The sequence below is a fragment of the Perca fluviatilis genome, chromosome 1 (genome assembly GCF_010015445.1).
Source record: "Perca fluviatilis chromosome 1, GENO_Pfluv_1.0, whole genome shotgun sequence".
In the NCBI taxonomy this organism is placed as follows: domain Eukaryota; kingdom Metazoa; phylum Chordata; class Actinopteri; order Perciformes; family Percidae; genus Perca; species Perca fluviatilis.
In genome coordinates this window covers 7,914,551-7,934,657 of record NC_053112.1, presented here as the reverse complement: position 1 = coordinate 7,934,657, position 20,107 = coordinate 7,914,551, and the positions used below count along the sequence as shown (strand labels likewise).

Sequence of the window (20,107 nt, the reverse complement as noted above, 5' to 3'; positions counted from 1 at the left end):
GCAGGTTGAAGATAGAAAGACTGTTGATTGAACTGGAAGAACAGGAAACATTTCACAACCACTATTGTTCAGAGTGAGGTATGGAAAAACACCAGAGGGAACTTATTAAGGTTGGATGGATAGAATGACAATTCATTCAGACAATTTATTTACAACCAAGAGGTGTTACTAACATTAACGATGCCTCTGGAGCAGGGGCGTAGCACAACATTCTGGGCCCTGTAGAAAGGCCTTTTCTATGGGCCCCTCCCCGCATCCACAGCTATTCATTCTAGCATCTTCTTGGGCCCTCCTCACATGAGGGCCCTGGGTGCTCAGTGCCCTTTTTCTCGCCCCAAGTCCGACGCCCCTGCTCTGGAGACCCAATTCGGACATCAGTAATTATTAAAGTCAAGTCAAGTCATCTTTAATTATATAGCAACATTTAAAGCGACAGATGTTGACCCAAAGTGCAGGTGGTGTAAAGCGTTAGTGCGTAACTTTTTGAAATAACTAAAAGTCTGTTACATTCAAGCCGTTGCCAAATGAGTTGCTACAAAGCTAATTAAGACTCTCAGCTCCACACAACTCTCTCTGGATTTCTCAGTATGATTATGTTCAGAAGACTGTTGTCGTCTGGAGACTTTCACATGCAGATACTCAAGTGAAGATAATTCCCTCTTCCCTCTTCATCATGTTTTTTTATCCTCCGTGTCCTCCTGGGCTACTAGCAACTGTGTGGAGGAGGAGGAGGAGGAGGGTGGGGGGGGGTGGCGGGGGGGGGCCAACAGTGTTGTTGTCATTACTTAAAATTCCTCATGGGGGCGACAGAAACTACGCACCGTAGCTTTAAGATCTGCCTCAATACAGATAAACAATAAGGGTGCATAACAAGCAATAAAACAAAATGTAAAACAGAACAACTGACATTGTTGTTGACAAAGTGAGGTAAAGACATATGAAGTTAGGAGAGAAGGAATCAAATCAACAATAGATTAAAAAGCAGCAGAAGGGGATTCAAAATAAGTGGAGAGGAGACTTGACAGAAGCCACGGAGCGGCCTCAGACTGAACTAACAGCGAGTACACAAAGGTAGGACTTTAAATTAGATTTAAAATGTTCAATTGTGGAACACGACTTAATGTGGGACGGGAGGATGTTACGGAGCCGGGGAACAGACAACAGAAAAAGCTTGGTCACATTTGGTTTAAAGGCATTAATGAGGGACTGAGAGGAGTTGTTGTGAGGACATAGGCGTAATTTACACCCCCTCCCCCCAATAATTAAAACTGGCCAGTGCAACCGACCCTTAGAACCTATTCTATTATTCCCTTTACATAATTAAAGACATTTGCGCCATAAATTGATACAGATACATTCACCAGAATGCAGAAAATGAAATGTTTGGAGTGGAGACCTCAACCCCCAATGTTGAACCCAAAGTTTTGCCCTTATGTGAGGATGCGTAGAGTGACCTAGGGGCAGAATATGGAGTTAGAAGGTCAGTAATGTAAAAGCATTATTATTATTATTATTATTATTATTATTTCACATCCAAAAATGTCTTCTTGGAAACCCTTATCATAGTATTCTATTTGTTGCTTATTCCCAAATAAACTAATTTTAGCACCACAAACCAGTGGACACACAGTGAAACTGGAGATTTTGGGCGAAGACGTGACTCCTTTGGGATCTAGTCACAGAAATAAACCATTTCTGTATTTGTGTGACCTTTTGGCTTCATCGTATCCATTCCATTCCATGCCAGGAAATCCTTATATAGGCAGGATATTCACTTTGAAGTACTTCACAGGCTGCATAGTAGCATTGCTTGAATGCTCGCTTTGTTTGGGTCCCTGCCCATGTAGTGTAGGCGTGGATGACGGCAATGTGGATATACCTGCCAAACAGTCACTGGAATCACAAACTGGCTCCATTTCGTAAAAGCTGAGGTGATGGTGAAGTCTGGTGATGGTTTATATTTTTCATATCGCTAATAATCACATTAAAAAACCAAAACCAACAGTAAATGTATCTACTAACAAGTATCGTCTGTGTATCAAAGCTAGGGCTGAGTTTTAGAAATCGATTTTCCGATTCAAATTAATCATTTCAATGATCCGATATCGATTCAGAAAATTGAAAAAGTTAAAAGTTAGAAGTGAAGTTAGTTAGAGTGAAGATATTGGTATCATATGAACCTAGACTATCTAAGGCACATGTGTCAAACTCAAGGCCCGCGGGCCAAATCCGGCCCCTTGCATATTTAGATCTAGCCCGTATATCAATTTAGGTTCACGATAAGTTTTGGCCCGCCTAGTTGTGCGCCAAACCAAAAACACAGGAAAGTGGGGTTTTTTAACTGCATTTTTCTGGCAGCATTTTCTCTAAGCAGAATATGGCAGATTTGCCAACTCTGAGACTCAGAAATTTCCCCAAAGGCAGCAGAGAGTTTTCATATTAATGCTGTGAAACAGGTTATTGTTAAAAAACAAATTTTGACGGAAAAAAACTACCAAAATGTAAAAAAAAGGGACATGCAAGTAACAAAAGCACGTAAATAAACTCTACATGTCTGGCCCTTGGTGTGATTCTCTTTTTCCAGTGTGGCCCTCTGGGAAAATGAGTTTGACATCCCTGATCTAAGGAATCCATGTCAAGCTAAATAACGCTCCAAAGTTTGACAAAATTTTGGCGAAGGAAAAACTGCCATGGCCATGCCATTTTCACAGATGTATGTATGTGGGTATACCGTCTCTGCTTCACAGCCTCTGCTCGAAAGAAAGCACTTTTTTTTCAAACAAATTCTGTCTCTATGTAACTGCTTTGGGGTCAATTCGTACATGCATTATTAAACATTCAAACATTTTAATAATGCAACAGGTAAGAGTACCTTGTACAAGTGGAATATTGTTCTCTTTAGGGGTGGTATTAGTAAGGGTATGAATACTTATTCCACCACTGATTTGATTTTCAAATGTACTATCAACCCACTGCGACTACTTTCCATTCCGGCAGGTGGCGGTAATGCGCCTATAAACTGGTTTTCCAACGAGAACTAACACTATGACTACTACTAAGACTATACCAACAATGTATAATGTAGAGGGAACACAATCACAAGTCTATAATTATATGAATTACGTTATTAATACAAACACACGTTTACATTTTCGATAACCCATAAACCACAAAGAATAATCTAAATTAATCCCGTGTGCTCTTTACGTTTAAGCACATTCATATAGTTTTTTTTACCCCCCCGTTGTTTTTCCGAAATGGTTCTTTCCGGAAATGGTGGAAGCAGCATGTTGAAGGAGAATCCAGCGTGGATTAACAACAACAACGGCACTTTCTGGATTTAAACGGTTAATTGTTTTGAACAGCTACCTGTAGTTTGAGGTTTGAGCATCTCTAACCCCGATTAGTCGAAGGAAACCAGCAGAGATTCCGTGACAAGATGGTAAGATGACATTTCTAAGCTAAAGCTAACGTTGTTAGCTAACAGCGGCTAACGTCACTGATGTGTATCCATCAGAGAAACTGTACTAATGGCAAATAACGTCGTCAACTAATGTATGTTGTATTGTCCGGTTGTATTGTAGTTACATACTTACATTTGAAAAGTCGTAGCCTTGATTAGTAGTTAGTTAAAGTATAATTTTCGCCCTTTTTGCTATTGTTTTTGCAACTAACGTTAGCTAGCTAACTCAGCTGTTTGCTTCTCAACAGTGAAAGAAACTTTGTACACAACAAAATTAGCTAATTTAGAACTACCACCAGAGATTTAGAAGTACGTAAAGTTAGTTTACATACCCTATTATTTGTAATTTATAAGTGTCAAAGTTGTTAATTCGGCTCATGTAAGATGAAGATACAAAGACAAAGTTTTGGGTAATGGTTTCATTTAACTTTTAAGATAGCAATGTATTTATCCCGAGGAGAAAATACTGAGCAGCATTAGCAATACGTAGTAGGAAAGAGCGCAAATATAAAGAGTGCACATTTAAAAATAACAATAAGGTGCAATGCAAAAAAAAAAAAACTGTTCGCTGTATGGATCTTGCTGGTTTGCAAATACACATACTGTAGGCCAGCACAAAATGAGGTTGTGTGTATTAAATGACGTTTTACCCACAGCATGGACAGGTACAGTCAGTGTCCGTTGTCAGTTAGTGCCGGGAGGGCCACCAAATTATGCTAAAACATGTTTTAAAGTTTCTTTTTCCCAAATGAGAATCAGTCTGATAGCGTATGATGTAGTTTAGGGACATTTATAAGTGTGCTGTTTGTATGATGTTCGTTATGTCTATATTTTTATTGTCTTCCTTTGTTTTTTTATAACATAATTAGGGCTGTGCTCGATTGAATCGACTTACACTCATTCAATTGTACCGACTAATCCATTAGTTGATTTAATCGACTGATCTGTAAATCTGAGTTTCTCTGCAAAGAGTCATGCAAAAGCACCACTTTAATTCTTGTGTTTACCAGAGATGTGCTCGTACGTTTCTTGGAAATAAGTCATTCAGCATGAAAACAGCATCAGACATGACTAATGGACTGAAGAAATCTAAGTTGACTAAGACCAAAACGACCGAATAGTCCACTAATCGGCTAAGAGGGAACAGCCCTAAACATAATATAACTTTGTACAGCACTTTGTTCAGCCTATGTTGGTTTTAAATGTGCTCTATATGTAAATGTACTTGACTTGATATATTCACACATATATTAATATGAATCCAACATACAAAGGTACATTTGTGGAAAAAACATTTAATTTACACATTGATGATAAGCTAACTGTAGGTAAGGTAGCCACTATGGTAGCCACAGGATTCACTATACTTTAACGTTTATTACGTATAAATAATAACCATTTATTTTTCATCCATTTGGCCCAGTTTAATGTGCAACTCGATTGTATACAGTAGGGCTGTGGTTTCCAACCTTTTTGGTCTGATGTATTGTAAGTTTCTGTGCGGGATTATTAAAGTGTAACTTATTATTATTATTATTATTATTATTATTATTATTATTATTATTATTATTACGTACCACCACAGTCCTGTCAGATGAACTCACATACACCTTCATTGATTCCCAATGTATGTTCCTTATGTATAACACTATTCATCATATAAAAGTGAATAATGTTAATTTCTTTCACTACGAACTGTCCATATTAAGGTTTGTTTGGGTAGCATTAGGGCTGAGACCTTACTGCACCTGGGTTCATGAACTTCATGTTTCAATCCAATCACAATTTATATATATATTTTCAAATTAGTTGAGCAACTCTAAGATCTTGCCACATACCCCCTGGCAACTGTGGAAGGGTACACGTACCCCTGGTTGGGAATCACTGCAGTAGGGGGTGCCTACTCGGTCTCTCTTTCAGCTAAGGGGTCCCTGGCCTAAAAACAGACCCCTGAAGACCCCTGCTTTACTGTTGCATTCTCACCAGCGGTCACCAGAACTCACTGCTGTGTTTTTCTCCTCCAGCCTCATCGGAAGAAGAAGTCGTTCATTGAGAAGAAGAAGGCCGTGACCTTTCACCTGGTCCACAGGAGTCAGAGGGACCCGCTGGCTGCAGACGAAAAAGCCCCGCAACACGTCCTGCTGCACGCCAACAAGGTACGCATCAACTGTCTCCTCTTTGTTTGTTTTGTTGTCAGTGGTTAGGCCTGTAACAATATTTATAATTGTCAAATCACTTTTTTTTTTTTTTTTTTACATAATCACAGTTTCTTTGTTTAACCGCGATTCATTGCTAACATTAGTCCTAAAGTCCTAAGGTGTATAACTGTTGATGATAATTGTCAATTTTATGTTCATTTAGGCAAAAGATAAACTTTGTAATATGCTCATGAAGAGGTGTGGGTTACTTCATAGGCTGTGTACCTGTGTTACGTTATCCTGGGATCCATTCAAAACTGTATTTGTTTGTAAACGTAACACATGAATACATATTTTTAAATTTGACTGAAAGAGACAATTCTATCGTTAATCGCAATTATTTCATTGACAGTTAATTGTACACCGAGATTTGGAATTGTTACAGCCCTTCAGTGGTTCATAACCTTTTTGTCTTATCACACGGTTGGTAATGTTGAACAGTATAGCAATATTTGAAAGAAGTATCTCCTCGAAGCTCCTTCTAACCCAGGGGTGTTGAACTCAACTTCCCAGAGGGCCGCACTGGAAAATAAGAATCATATCAAGAGGCAGACATGTAGAGTTTATTAACATGCTTTAATTTCGAAAAAAAAACTTTGACTGTATTTTTGCATGTCTTATACAGTCTTCTCACTTACAGTTTGGTCGACTAAAAGTCAGCAAAAAAGTTCTTTAGCCATCGTAGAAAAAAGTGCCAAAAAAGTGAGAAAAACAACGAAAAAAGTGGCACAAACATGGAAAAAAGCGTCTGCAAAAATGACAAAAACTTCAGAAAAAGCAACAAAAACTAGGTGTGCCAAACTTTATTGTGAACCTAAATTTATATGCGGGTTGGATCGAAATCTGTGAGGGGCCAGATTTGGCCCTCGGGCCTTGAGTTTGACCCGTGTGGTCTAACCCCTCCCCCTGCCCTTGGGGAGATTTTTTAGAAATGATTTGTTAGAGCTGGGCAATATATCGATATTATATCGACATCGTGATATGAGACTAGATATCGTCTTAGATTTTGGATACCGTAATATGACATAAGTGTCTTTTCCTGGTTTTAAAGGCTGCATTACAGTAAAGTGATGTCATTTTCTGAACTTACCAGACTGTTGTAACTGTTCTATTATTCACCTTTACCCTCTTAGTCATTATGTCCACATTACTGATGATCATTTATCAAAAATCTCATTGTTTAAATATTTTGTGAAAGCACCAATAGTCACATATCGATATCGAGGTATTTGGTCAAAAATATTGTGTTATATATTTGATTTTCTCCACATCGCCCAGCCCTATGTTTTGTCTAATGCGTTGCCGTGACTTTGTGTTTTTTGAGGTTTCTCAGGTGGACACAGAGAAGAGGCGCGAGGAGCAGAGGGAGTTTGGCGTGTTCTTCGATGACGACTACAACTACCTGCAGCACCTGAAGGAGCCGTCGGTCCCGTCGGAGCTGGTGGCCGCCGGCCCCCGGCACACCGACAGGCGACTGATTCATCTCGATGATGAAGAGTACGAGGAGGAGGACCAGGAGGGTGAAACGGACAAGGCCGTTCCTGTAAGTTGACTTGGGAGTCATGGAAAGTTATGGAATTAAAAAAATTGGTATCCCAGACCTGGAATAGTTTTGAAAACTTAAATATTTTTACATCTTACAAAAACAGGGTTTTTCCTGGCTCAGAATGGGACTTTGTGGGGGATGACTACGCACGGCTGTAAGCATGATCTTTCCGCGTAACAGTAAAGGCAATGAGTCCGTGTTACCTTATTTGACAGAAATCGATGCATTTTCCTGTCATTTCTGACAATTTGATAAACAAAAATGTATATTATGCTTGAGTAAATAAACCCCCAGTTAACAAAACTGGTTAAAAAAATGATATTAATATTTAAATAAATCACCAGGAGAGTCCGGTACAGCCCGACTCTGGAGATAAAACTAAGATTAGCGCTCATATTCAAGTTTATGTTTGTCTGCTTGTTCAACGGTTGTTTGGTAAATTGGGCGCCAAAAATTCAGAAAAAAACCTGCAAATGTTTCGGAATTAACATGCTAGGTTTGTCGTTACTGTAAATGTCAGATACTTCCACTAAGGAGGATTCTGTTTCTGTTTGTTAGAAAGTCAGCTTTAAAAATCACTTAAAGTATTTCAGTGATTGGTTAGTTTTTTGTGCAAATTGTGTCACTATGTGGAAATGAGAAAATAAATTAATGTAAAATCTTTTACATTTACATTTTTACATTCATGTAGTTTTATCCACATTTTTGGGCAAAGAGTCAGAATAATTTTGCTTCTGTTTTCTGGATTTCTTCGTCCAACATCTTTTACTTTTGCAGTTTGTTTTAGTAAGTACGATTTGAGCGGCATCCCAAATAAATTAACCTCAAAATATTGCCATTTAAGATTTTCTCATTATTATTTAGGAGGATTTTTCTTTATGCAGCAGATCAGACGTTGGCTGCTGTTTTCCCTACGTGTCTCTCGCGTACATTCACACAATTGGTCAAAAAACAAGTAAACGCAAGAATGTTGACATTCTCTGAATTTGTGGGCTTTGTATGGAGTCATATACTGTAGAGTCAATATAGAAATCTGCTCTGAAATGATTCCTGTTTTGTTTGATGAACAGGCCGCTAGCATCAACCTTCCTTCTTCAGTGTTCGCCTCAGAGTTTGAAGAGGAGGTGGGACTTCTGAACAAAGCCGCTCCGATCTCAGGTAAGCGGCCCGGCTTCAAATACACTGATGGACTTAAACTTGTGTAGTTCCAAAGGTAGAGCAACGCAAATGTAATCTTTTAAGTAATATTTTATTATGCCATAATAATCTTTTAGCATATTTTAATTCAAGTGTCTGAGAGACAACTTTTTGGCTCTGTTTTCAGGCTTTAGAAAATCTAGTTATCCCGGGAGACTTTAGCCAATCACAGGGTCATTTCAGAGAGAAAGAGCCTTCCTATTGGCTGTTCTGTGCATGCGTTACCTGTGCGACAAAGAGGGGAAAGGGAGAGCTACAGAACGAGGTCTCAGCCTACTTTAAAGTCTGGCATTTATTTTTGCATTCTAGGCAATTATAGGCCGAACGATTAAAGGAACCAAATTATCATCATATGGTCTGTATTTAATGTTGTTTCTTTGGATTAAATTTTTTTGCACCAGATTAATTATCGTGTGTCTACACTGTTCAGGATTTCAGAAACAGTTTTGGAAGCTGAAACACAGAGTCACTTTCTCCTGTTTCAGGGAAGATTTTAATTTGAAAAAAAAAAATCCAGTTGTGTTACCACTTTCAGCAGATTTTGGGATTGAAACAGAAAACTTGGCTAGCGACAATTCCTCCCACTGAAAAGGTTTAATTGAATTTAATAAAGTTAAGAGAGATCGGATGCTTCTCAAGCCAAAATACAACATTGTCGTGGTGTATTTGTAATAACAAAAGCATGTTAAACTGTTTTGAACTTTTATCATTTCTCGAGAATAGTTCCTTTATGCACATACAAATTTACTGCCTCAATGCAATTTCATGATCAAACAGGACATATTTCCAGTTTGATGGTGGTGTTTTACTGTCCCCTCCCGCTGCTGTTTACTCGTCCCAAAACACATGATGCAGCTTTAACCCTGCTGTTGTCCTTGGGTCAAATTTGACCCGTTTACAAAAACTTTCTATATCAGAACTATGACAAAAGAACGTTGAAAAAAAGTGACAAATGTTGGAAAAAGCTACAAAAACGCAGGAAAAAAGTGAAGAAAAAAAACCCCGTCAAAAACATCGCCAAAGGTGACAAAAACTTGACAAAAGTTAAAAAATAAGCGACAAAAAACATGTTAAAAAATTTAGAAAGACATAATAAAAAAAACGCCCCCAAAAATTTGAAAGAATGTGACAAAACAATTGGAATAAAAAGTGTAGAAAAAGAACAACAAAATGTTTATTTCAACCCAGGAAAACACAAAGTTGCAAGTCGACAGGGAGACAACACGAGGGTTAAAGGGTTCAGAAGTCAGCATCTTGTCTGTGTCTTCTTGCTCACTGTTTTGTGTGTGTTTCCCTTCAGGACCACGGCTGGACATGGACCCCGACATTGTGGCAGCTCTCGACGAAGACTTCGACTACGACGACCCCGACAACCTCCTGGACGACGACTTCATCGCCAAAGCAAACACTGCGAGCGGAGCCGCGGACATCGGGTAAGAGATGAAACATTTGTCTTCCATTCAATTTTATTTATAGTGTCATAACAGAAGTTATCTCAGGACACTTTACAGATAGAGTTGGTCTAGACCACACTCTGTAATTTACAGAGACAACAATTTCCCCCCCCCAAGAGCAAACATTTGGTGCAACAGTGGCGAGGAAAAACTTCCTTTAAACAGGCAGAAACCTCAGACAGACCCTTAGCATGATGTAGCAGGGTGTATCAGGGCATAGCAGTGTGTATCAGGGCATAGCAGGGTGTATCAGGGCATAGCAGTGTGTATCAGGGCATAGCAGGGTGTATCAGGGCATAGCAGGGTGTATCAGGGCATAGCAGGGTGTATCAGGGCATAGCAGTGTGTATCAGGGCATAGCAGGGTGTATCAGGGCATAGCAGGGTGTATCAGGGCATAGTAGGGTGTATCAGGGCATAGCAGGGTGTAGTAGGGCATAGTAGGGTGTATTAGGGCATAGTAGGGTGTATCAGGGTGTATCAGGGCATAGCAGGGTGTAGTAGGGGGTATCAGGGTCTATCAGGGCATAGTAGGGTGTATCAGGGCATAGTAGGGTATAGTAGGGCTGGGCGATATGGACCAAAAGTCATATCCCGATATATTTTGGCTGAATATCGATATATGATATATATCCCGATATTTTTTTCCGCAAAATGAGAGCAAATGTTCAGTCAAAGCCAAAATCAAATATGACATGTCACAAGTAGTTTCATAGAAACAGTTGCAAAATCAAATAAATAAACCGGTTTCTTCACCTGGTTCATGATTAAATGATCAGCTGTTCAAATAACAATAAAATGTAAACCTAAATACTGTATAACAGGTGTACCTTTTTTTTTTTTTTTTTTTTTAAATCAAAGCTCCATAAGGTGCACATTTACATAAAAAAATATCTTAAATAAAAAGCCTATAAAATAAAAGAGGCCAATCCAAAAGGAGTCAGCAGCTTGCTTGGAGCAAGGATCACATTTGAACTATATCGATATATGCGATATGGTCTAATTCCTTATCTCATTTAAAAATATATTGATATATCCTCTTTTGACCTGCTGTCAGGAGTGCAGTTTTCTTTTTTTGTGGTCAGAAGTGTACCAGTGTGCTTTGGCTGCAGATCAGACGAGGGTTTTGATGCAGGTACGGAAGCTGCATTGTCTTTTAAATCCACTGGCTGGTGTCACTGGCACAGCCCAGCCCTAGGGTATAGTAGGGTGTAACAGGGCATAGCTCCCCAGAGCTAGGTTAGTAACAAGCTTTTGCTCACAGATGAAAAGTGAGACGAGAGAAGAAGGAAGTCTAAAACTATAACAGCATACCTAAGAGCTGCAGAGAAGCAGAGGTAGGGAGGGGGCGCGCCGTGTCTTTAGCTATACACCCTCCCTGCTGGTATAGGCGAACGCTGCAACTCCTCACTCCCTAAATATAAGCTTTCTCAAAGAGGAGAGTTTTAAGTTTACTCTTAAATGTGGTGACGGTGTCTGCGCCCCAAACCCAGTAGATGAATCCAACATCAATGAATGGATTCTGATTCCTCAGAGGGTGGTCTCATGATATTTATCGAACTTGTGTGATTTAATTTGAATGTGTAACCTGTGACAGAGATGGCGATGATGATGACGATGATGATGATGATGAGTGGGAGGACACAGACGAGGAAGGCGACTTTGACTCTGAAGGCGGGTTTTCGGGCGACGAGAACATGGAAGGCCGCGGCCCGGAGTTTCTCTTTATGGACGAAGAGACGAAGAGTCGATTCACCGAGTACTCGATGACGTCGTCCGTGATGCGGAGGAACGAGCAGCTCACCCTGCTGGACGACCGCTTCGAAAAGGTGAACTTTTACTCTTGACCAGGGCCACACGGAATCTGCATTTTATACTACTTTATACACCTCCACCTACATCTCAGAGGTAAACGTTGTACTTTTTACTCCACTACATTTGGCTGACAGCTTTAGTTACTTTTCAGATGCCAGTTTTTCATCAGATGACCAGGGCCACACAGAGTCTGCCCCCGCAGAATTACATTCTGGAGATTTTCAACTGATTAAAAAATAAAATAAAACGCAGACTGTTAACCACCACAAGCAGAACAGCTATCCTCTAAATTCCTGGGTCTGCAGTGATTACTTATACTGAGACAGTGGTAGAATGTAACTAAGTACCTTTACTCAAATTCTGTACTTAAGTTTAAATTCAAGTTACTTGTACTTTTACTTGAGTGTTTCCATTTTATACTACTTTATACACCTCCACCTACATCTCAGATGTTAATATTGTATTTTACTCATCATTTGTCTGACAGCTTTAGTTACTCTTCAGATGCCAGTTTTCCATCCCCTTCCTGTCCTGTGAAAACCACATATTTCCAGATGTGTTGATGTTGAATGTTTGTGATGAACTGAAGGATGGACTTTCGACTTTATTGTCCCTAAGGGGAAATTCTTTGTCACAAACACCGTGCATTATGGATACAGCACTGTTACAGAGAAACAATAGTACGAACATAACAGAATGACATCCAGGGGAATAACACAGACAGGTATCTTGTTTAGTGTTGCTATGGCTGCAGGCGCCAGGCTTCTGCCAAAACGAGCTCTGTTGCACCTCAGGGACCTGTACCTGCGTCCCGAGGGCAGAATGGTGAAGCGGCAGTTGAGTGTGTGCGTGTTGTCCTGTGATTTTGTGGTTGTGGTGTGTTAGATACGCGGGTTCTAGGGACACCTAATCTGTAGCCGAGGCCGAGCTCCTCCGCCTATATGCAGTTTTTTGTTAGGTCGACGGTCCAGTGAGTGAGTCAGAGATAGCAGCACGAAAGGACGAGCATGGCGAGAGGTGGCGACCCACAAGAGTTCCCTGCCGGCCTCTTTAAGATCGCAAGTTTGGAAAAACTTCATTATGGCTGCAGCCTGGAGCCTCCCGTGTCACGTCCTCTTGTGTCTCAAAAACTTGGGTCTTCGGGTCAGTTCCAGTAGTAGTACTACAGGCGAGAGAGTGGGGGATAAGACGAGGACTGTCAGTTCCAGTAGTAGTACTACAGGCGAGAGAGTGGGGGATAAGACGAGGACTGTCAGTTCCAGTAGTAGTACTACAGGCGAGAGAGTGGGGGATAAGACGAGGACTGTCAGTTCCAGTAGTAGTACTACAGGCGAGAGAGTGGGGGATAAGACGAGGACTGTCAGTTCCAGTAGTAGTACTACAGGCGAGAGAGTGGGGGATAAGACGAGGACTGTGTGTCGGCGTTGTTCAGCAGTTGTTGGGTGTGTGAGTGGAAATACATCTAACATGCTAACGCATATCCGACGCCATCACCCAGATGTGCCAATCACTGGAACGAGACCAAAACAACTGTCCAACTTCTCCTCCCTACAGTGCTTAACCAGCCTTTAGATACAAATAATTAAAGTTAAATTAAAGGGAGAAGAGCTTGGATGTTAAACAAGAGCGTATTCATTAATTTACCTACCGTTTAAAAAAAAAAGCAAATACAGGTTAATCTCCCAGACACTACTCTTTTTGCACTCTGTTTACTTTAAGTTTTTATTTTTGTATTCCTCCTGAAAGTGACTTTATTTTGTGGTTTGATTGATCGCCTACATCTGGCTTCAGGTTGCAATAAAAATGAACTTTTACTTTACTAACAGTGCAGTGTTTTAATAAATAGAGACTTGAACCTTATTGAAATTTGCTTTTTGTAAATTGTTAATAATTGAGCAATGGGAAAATAATCGTTAACTGAAAAATGAATCGTTATATTAGTCGACTAATCGAAAAAAATTATTGCTAGATTAATCGTTTAAAAAATAATCATTTGAGACAGTGTGGTGGCCTTGAAATTGAGATCTGAGCGTGTAGGCACGTTCTATTTCTATATGACATAACTAACGGTTAAGTTATAGGATCCACTCGGCTGCTCCGTCTCCTCAGACAGAGAGTACGGTGCTCTGAGTAACCGAACGGTCCAGTTTGTGCCGGATCTCCAGAGCTCCAGAGCTCGGAGAGACTGTTTACGTACTGTTAACATTTCAGTACTTACTTTGTCTTTTGGTGTGACACGCGAACTCTGTCCGTCTGTGTTGTTGTTTTCAGTTTTACGAGCAGTTTGATGACGACGAGATCGGCGCTCTGGACAACGCAGAGCTGGAGGGCTTCATCCAGCCGGACAGCGCTCGCCTGGAAGAAGTTATCAAAGACTATTTCATACAGAAACAGAAAGAGTGAGCACATTCTTTTTTTTATTCTTGATCTGGTTCTGTCATTTCTCGTGATGGGAGGTTTTATTAAAATCGTCTGGGCCCACTGAAAAGTAATCCAGAGGGATTTCGGATCACGGATTGGATCAGATCTTGGAAATGGGTTTTTTCAAAACTTTGAACTCGGTTTGGGATCTATTTGATCCAACAAAACAGGATTATCCTGATCCAATCAGAAGGGTGGATTCAGTTGTGATTTTTCGAACCAAATAAAATCAGTTGTTTTTTGTGAATGATCACAAAATCGATGTTTACTGATGATATATACATTTGTTCATATTTGAAGCATATATAAAGCCTGTCACATCTAATGAGATATAGTAAACCCCCCCAAAAAAACTAAAAACAGTGTTTCTGTTTCTTAAAATTAAAACAAACACTGGCTATTTGTGGCCACCGGTGTTTTGCCTACCTGTTGTTCTTTGCTGAGCCAGTAGGCTACACTGCTGGTTCCATTGAAGGCTCTGGTCAACAGGATTTGGTATTTGGATCACACAGTGATCCAATCCAATGTTCCTTTAAAAAACTGGCATAAAAATAAGATGATCAGGGCCCAGTTTTACATTTTTTTTTATCTGGATCAAATTGATACGGATTTGGAAATCTCATGTTTTGCTATCCAGGATCACCTGGTTCAAAGAAAAACCCAAAGGGCGGGTTTGATCCAGATCACATGTAAAATCAGATTACATGTTCTGATCTAAATTCGGAGTCACTCTTTTGCTTTTGAAAAACCCATTTCCAAGATCAAATATCGATCGCATAATTCAACGCATAATCAGCCAAAGTCTGCATATTTATGCGGGGGCCGCATTTTTTCAAATACGCCGCACTTTCGCCGATTTCCACCCAAAATATTTGGTGCTTGCATGATTTCATGATCCCCGCATTTTCGTTGCAAAAAGTCCCGTAATCTATTTTAGCAGAAAGTTGAAAAATGTTGCATTTACTTCACACAAGAGCAGCCATTTTCCCCTGTTGCCATAGGAACGTTATGAAGTGACGTAATTACGCGACGTGAACATCATCGAAAAACTGGGTGTTGGGGGGATCACTTTTTTTTTCTCTTATTCATCAAACTGCAGTTTTTGCAAGTTCCCACAATTTCATTGCATAAAATTGCATAAATATCCCGCATATTCCATCGCATTTTTTAAGAAAATGTGCCGCATAACTCCATTTCCAAGATTTGAAATCTCACTGGATTACTTTTGAAAAACTGGGCCCTGGATAGCAAAACGTGGGATTTCCAAATCCGGATCAGTTTGATCCAGATTAAATTTTTGAAAAACTGGTCCCTGGTGGACGATGAATGCTGCATCAGGTTTTTGTTTCTTAAGCGCTAATGCCCCCCCCCTCCCGCTGACTTGTTTGTGTCTTGTTTGTGGTTTAGGTACCTGAGGCCTGATGACTTGGGTCCAAAAGAACTTCCTGTCCTGAAGGAGGAAGAGGAGGAAGATGATGATGAGGAGGAAGAAGAGATGGAAACTGTTGTTATCAAAGCTCCGGAAGAGAAGTGGGACTGTGAAACCATCGTCAGTGAGTTTAATTTTAACTTTGCGGATCCGTTTTTCTCGGCAAACCTTTCACTCGTCCGACAATGTCTTCATCGGAGGGAGGGGGGGAGGGAGAGGGAGGGAGGGAGAGAGAGGGAGAGGGAGAGAGAGGGAGAGAGAGGGAGAGAGAGGGAGAGAGGGAGAGAGAGAGAGAGAGAGAGAGAGAGAGAGAGAGAGAGAGAGAGAGAGAGAGAGAGAGAGAGAGAGAGAGAGAGAGATATTTTGGCGATGTAAATGTTATTAGTGTTGTAAGTTGGCAGTAGACTTAATTGACCCGACCCAGGGTGAGTCTGATGAAAACTGATGTGTCTGCCCGGTTCAACTCTGAGATTTTTTCGCTGAGAAAGAGTGTCTCTCCCCAGACGAAGATAAAACTAAAATCAAACTTCAATTCTTATCTGACTCAGGAAGACAGCAAAGAAGCATACGTACTAAAATACTCTGAGTGAGTAATGAGTATTCCAGTTTTTGCAGTGCTTTTTTGTCTAGCAAACTGGGGACAAAAATCCATCAATGGGTAATGTAATGTAAACAACTGAGCTAATTATAATCATACAAAATATAGCCGCTGCAGATTTCTTTTTAGAGACATTTCTTCAAAGATCGTTGACTTGTTGTGCGTGTCCGTATTCCCCCGTGGGTGGGAGAGAAATGTCTTTTTTATTGCTCTGTATGTCTGGCACATATCGCAGAATAGACAATAAAGTTGACTCGACTCGACTTGAAAGATAACAGTTCAGTGGAAGCCGTCATCACACCAGAGCTGACCCCAGTATTTTAACTTTTATATTTTAAAACTGAACAATGGAAAAAGTGACTCAGCCGACAGGAGGCCTTTTTTTAAGTGTTGTCACGTGAAGCCAAAGGTTAGAATCTTATCTGTTTCACGTCCACGCAGTAAAGTTTATTGTTTAATGGTTGACTTCTGCGGTAATGAAGCACCGATCTCAAAATGTCAGGAGTGGTTTGGTATACACTTCAGGCCTCAGCTCAGTTGGTAGAGCAGGCGCACATATATAGAGGTTTACTCCTCAACGCAGCGATCCGCGGGTTCGACTCTGACCTGCGGCCCTTTGCTGCATGTCATTCCCTCTTTCTCTCTCTCTCTCTCTCTCTCTCTCCTTTCATGTCTTCATCTGTCCTGTGGAAATAAAGGTCTAAAAATGCCAGCCTCAAGTACTGAATGTAAAAATATAATGTTTATGTGAGAAACTAGTCGTGCAGTCTCACTTGAGACAGTTCAACAACTGCCTCCTTATTGAAATTTAAACTTGAGGTCATTACAGTTGTCAGATACCTTATCGGTTTCTTATTTTGACTGCATTGTGTTTTTTTTGTCTTCTCCAGGCACATATTCCAACATATATAACCGACCCAAGATCATTCAGGAACCACCATCGGTATAAAACACTTCTTTTGTGTTCTTTTAGATGTGACACATGTGAGCGATAACGCACACTGACTACAAACAAGTCTTGAATCAACCCTTCTCTCTTTTTTTGTTTCCTTCTGTCGCCAGACCAAGCCGATCCGCGTGTCCAGTAAGACGGGCATCCCTCTGGACGTCCTTCCTGCCAAAGGCCTGACCGCCAAGCAGGCGGAGCGCATGACTCGGATCAACGACTCGGACCTGCCCCGAGTCTCCACCCAGCACCGCGACAAGGAGGAGAGCAAAGAGGAGAGGAAGGCCAGGAAACAGGCCATCAAGGAAGAACGCAAGGTGAGGAAGAAAAAGATATATATATATATAGATAGATAGATAGATAGATAGATAGATAGATAGAGATAGATAGATAGATATAGATAGATATAGATAGATATAGATAGATATAGATAGATAGATACACAGTTAATTAACTGTTAATTAATCGCCAACTATTTTGATAATCGATTATTCTTTTTGAGTTGTTTTTTATGAAAAAGTCAAACATTTCAGGGGTGCCTGGGTAGCTCACACGGTGGAGTGCGCGCCCACGTGCGGAGGCTCGGTCCTCAACGCAGCGGGTTTGGTTCCGACCTGCGGCCCGTGGCTGCGTGTCATTTCCCCCCCCTCTCTCTTCTCCCGTTCATGGCATAGAAATAAAGGCCAATAAAAAAATGCCCCAAAAACAACTCCACGCTGTAGTCATTTAACTTTTTTTTTTTTTTTTTTTAAACTGAACAACGGAAAAGGTGACAGAGAAGCACGCTCTGAAAACTTGTCCGACAGGTGAAGTACCTGTCAGCTGAGACCTTTTATAGTGTTGTTGTTGGAAGCCAAAGGTTAGAATGTTATCAGTTTCACATTTGTGCAGTAAAGTTTTTGTTTAATGGGAGACACCCCAGGTGAATGGGAAAAATTATGACTAATGGATATCAGCATGTAACTTCCCCAGTTGATTCAGTGTGATGATGAATACATGAAACTATCAAGTACAATCACGGTTCACAATTATCCAAATGGCTAGTGAATGTTCAGATCTTACAAGCCACTCAACAGATTACCATTGCATTTTTGGCTGGTTAGTGAAGCAAATCGGCTAGCCACATGGCATAGTTTACCAGCGGGGTCAGCCCTATGTTCCCATAGCCCAATGGTGCCACAGCCCTTTGTTCCCACATTTCTAAGATTTCTTTTCAAAATTAGGCCCTATGTTAGGGTTACATTCCATCTCTAGCCCATTGCTACTGGATAATAGGTTGGATGTAATTGGCTACCAAATTGGGAGAAAAGGGGATAAAATCTGATACTAATGTATGAAAAAGGAAATGTGGGAACATAGGGCCTAATTTTGAAAAGAAATTTTTAGAAATGTGGCAACATATGGCTGTGGGAACATAGGCAAGCTCCCTTACCAGCATTAGGCTGGTAGATGGGGCTTATTTTGAACCCTGAGTACAGTGGGTTAAATTCTACTTGTGTGTGTTTTTGAATAGGAGCGGAGAGTGGAGAAGAAAGCCAACAAGATGGCGTTCAAGGAAGAAAAAGTCCGCCAGGAGAAGCAGATGTTGAACCTGAGAACAAACGTTCAAGGCCTGAAGCTTTAGCAACAAACTGCCTGCACAGACTTTTTACCCTTTGGTGGCGTGTGCGTCACCAGCGGACACGCCGCCGTTCGCCTCAGTGGAGCCAAACAAAGGAGGACGGACGGGGTGCTGAGAGGCTCGGGTTCTCTCATATCATCACCACATAGTTCATTTAATAAAAAGGAGCAAAAACTACCTATTTACAGTAAACCAGGTCTTGTCATCATGTTACAGCAGGTTGAAATCCAGGAATACCAAAGGCTTGGTATTGAGTAGGAGTATTAAAAACCAATGAGCCAAAAGTTAGTTTTGCACATCTTTTCCTATTGGTGATCTCGTTTACTCATCCTCTGATCACATCTTATCTGGTGTTTTGAGTAGTACGCTTTATTGCAGAGAGTTAGACGAGAGGATCGATACCACTCCCATTCAACTCTTCACCAGAAAGCATATTTTGTTGGAAAACATATTCCTCATAAAAAGGGTATCGGTATTTGTATCTTAAGATATCCATTGAGACCCAGCCGTACAAACACTTCTTTATATTTGGAAAGAAAAGATCAATATTGTTTGTCTCTTTATTAAAAAAACATTTAAATGCAATTTCTTTGAGATTTCATTTAGAGCTCATCAAACTGCACTTTTCCCCCACCAGGCGAGCGGATAATTATCCGTCACACAATCTTTGTCAAAGCAGCAAGACGACATTCTTCCCTCGCACCCGAACGAGCATCATGGTTACCTGACCTTAAATACAATCACGTCTCATTAGAAGCACAGCATTCATACTCTTAAAAAAATAGATATGGCTTCGTTGTTTAACCCTGAAAGCAAATTACTGTAAAATGAATATTAATTACAATCTCATTAGCAAAAACAAACAAGGTTAAAGTAATGTAAACAAACGCAATGCAAATGTGATGCAAAAAAATAAATAAACACGTCACCTTCACGACCGGATCTGCAGGCTTTAATAAAGGAGTGGCACTGTTGGCGAGGCTGAAAAGGTATTTATAACCTCTGATAAGCAGTGGGTGTATTATAGTGGGTATCCTACACTAGGCTCTCTGCAGGAGCCAAAAGCGTTTTGCCCCAAAACAATGTCGTTGCGTATCATTGCACATCTTTTAAGTGGGTTATGTGGAAATGCTGGAGCTTTCTTACCGGGTATACCTGCATATCACGTAGACTACACCACTTCTGCTAACCTGCTGCAATACAGGGGAAAGTCCACATTATATGGAAGGTGCTCTGTTTAACTTCCAAAATTTAAATCAAAAGCCTTAAGTTTGGTCAGAGCGACCAGTGAGACTTTCACTTAAATGACAAAAAGAAAAAAAGAAAATATTCTTATTTACCTTTTTAAGTGGTACTTAATTGGATGGAATTCTGTTAGTGGAACTCAAAATGCTAAAAACAAAATTACATCTCTCCTTGC

The 20,107-nt window shown here is 40.5% G+C and overlaps 1 protein-coding gene across 2 annotated transcripts; it reads left to right on the top strand.

Annotated features, from left to right (window-relative positions):
- Nucleotides 1-3,253: 3,253 nt before the first annotated feature.
- Nucleotides 3,254-19,460, top strand: ltv1 (LTV1 ribosome biogenesis factor). Of its 2 annotated transcripts, none has more exons than XM_039804049.1 (11): nt 3,254-3,442; nt 5,488-5,619; nt 6,995-7,204; nt 8,278-8,365; nt 9,705-9,837; nt 11,455-11,686; nt 13,944-14,071; nt 15,501-15,646; nt 17,011-17,063; nt 17,183-17,383; nt 18,580-19,460. In XM_039804049.1, exons 1-11 carry the CDS (start codon nt 3,440-3,442, stop codon nt 18,688-18,690), a joined length of 1,437 nt encoding a protein of 478 aa, XP_039659983.1. In that variant the 5' UTR covers nt 3,254-3,439; the 3' UTR covers nt 18,691-19,460. The 2 variants fall into 2 exon arrangements, with proteins under 2 accessions (XP_039659983.1, XP_039659976.1); XM_039804042.1 differs by having other exon boundaries at nt 3,255-3,442; nt 6,986-7,204.
- The last annotated feature ends 647 nt before the right edge of the window (nt 19,461-20,107 follow it).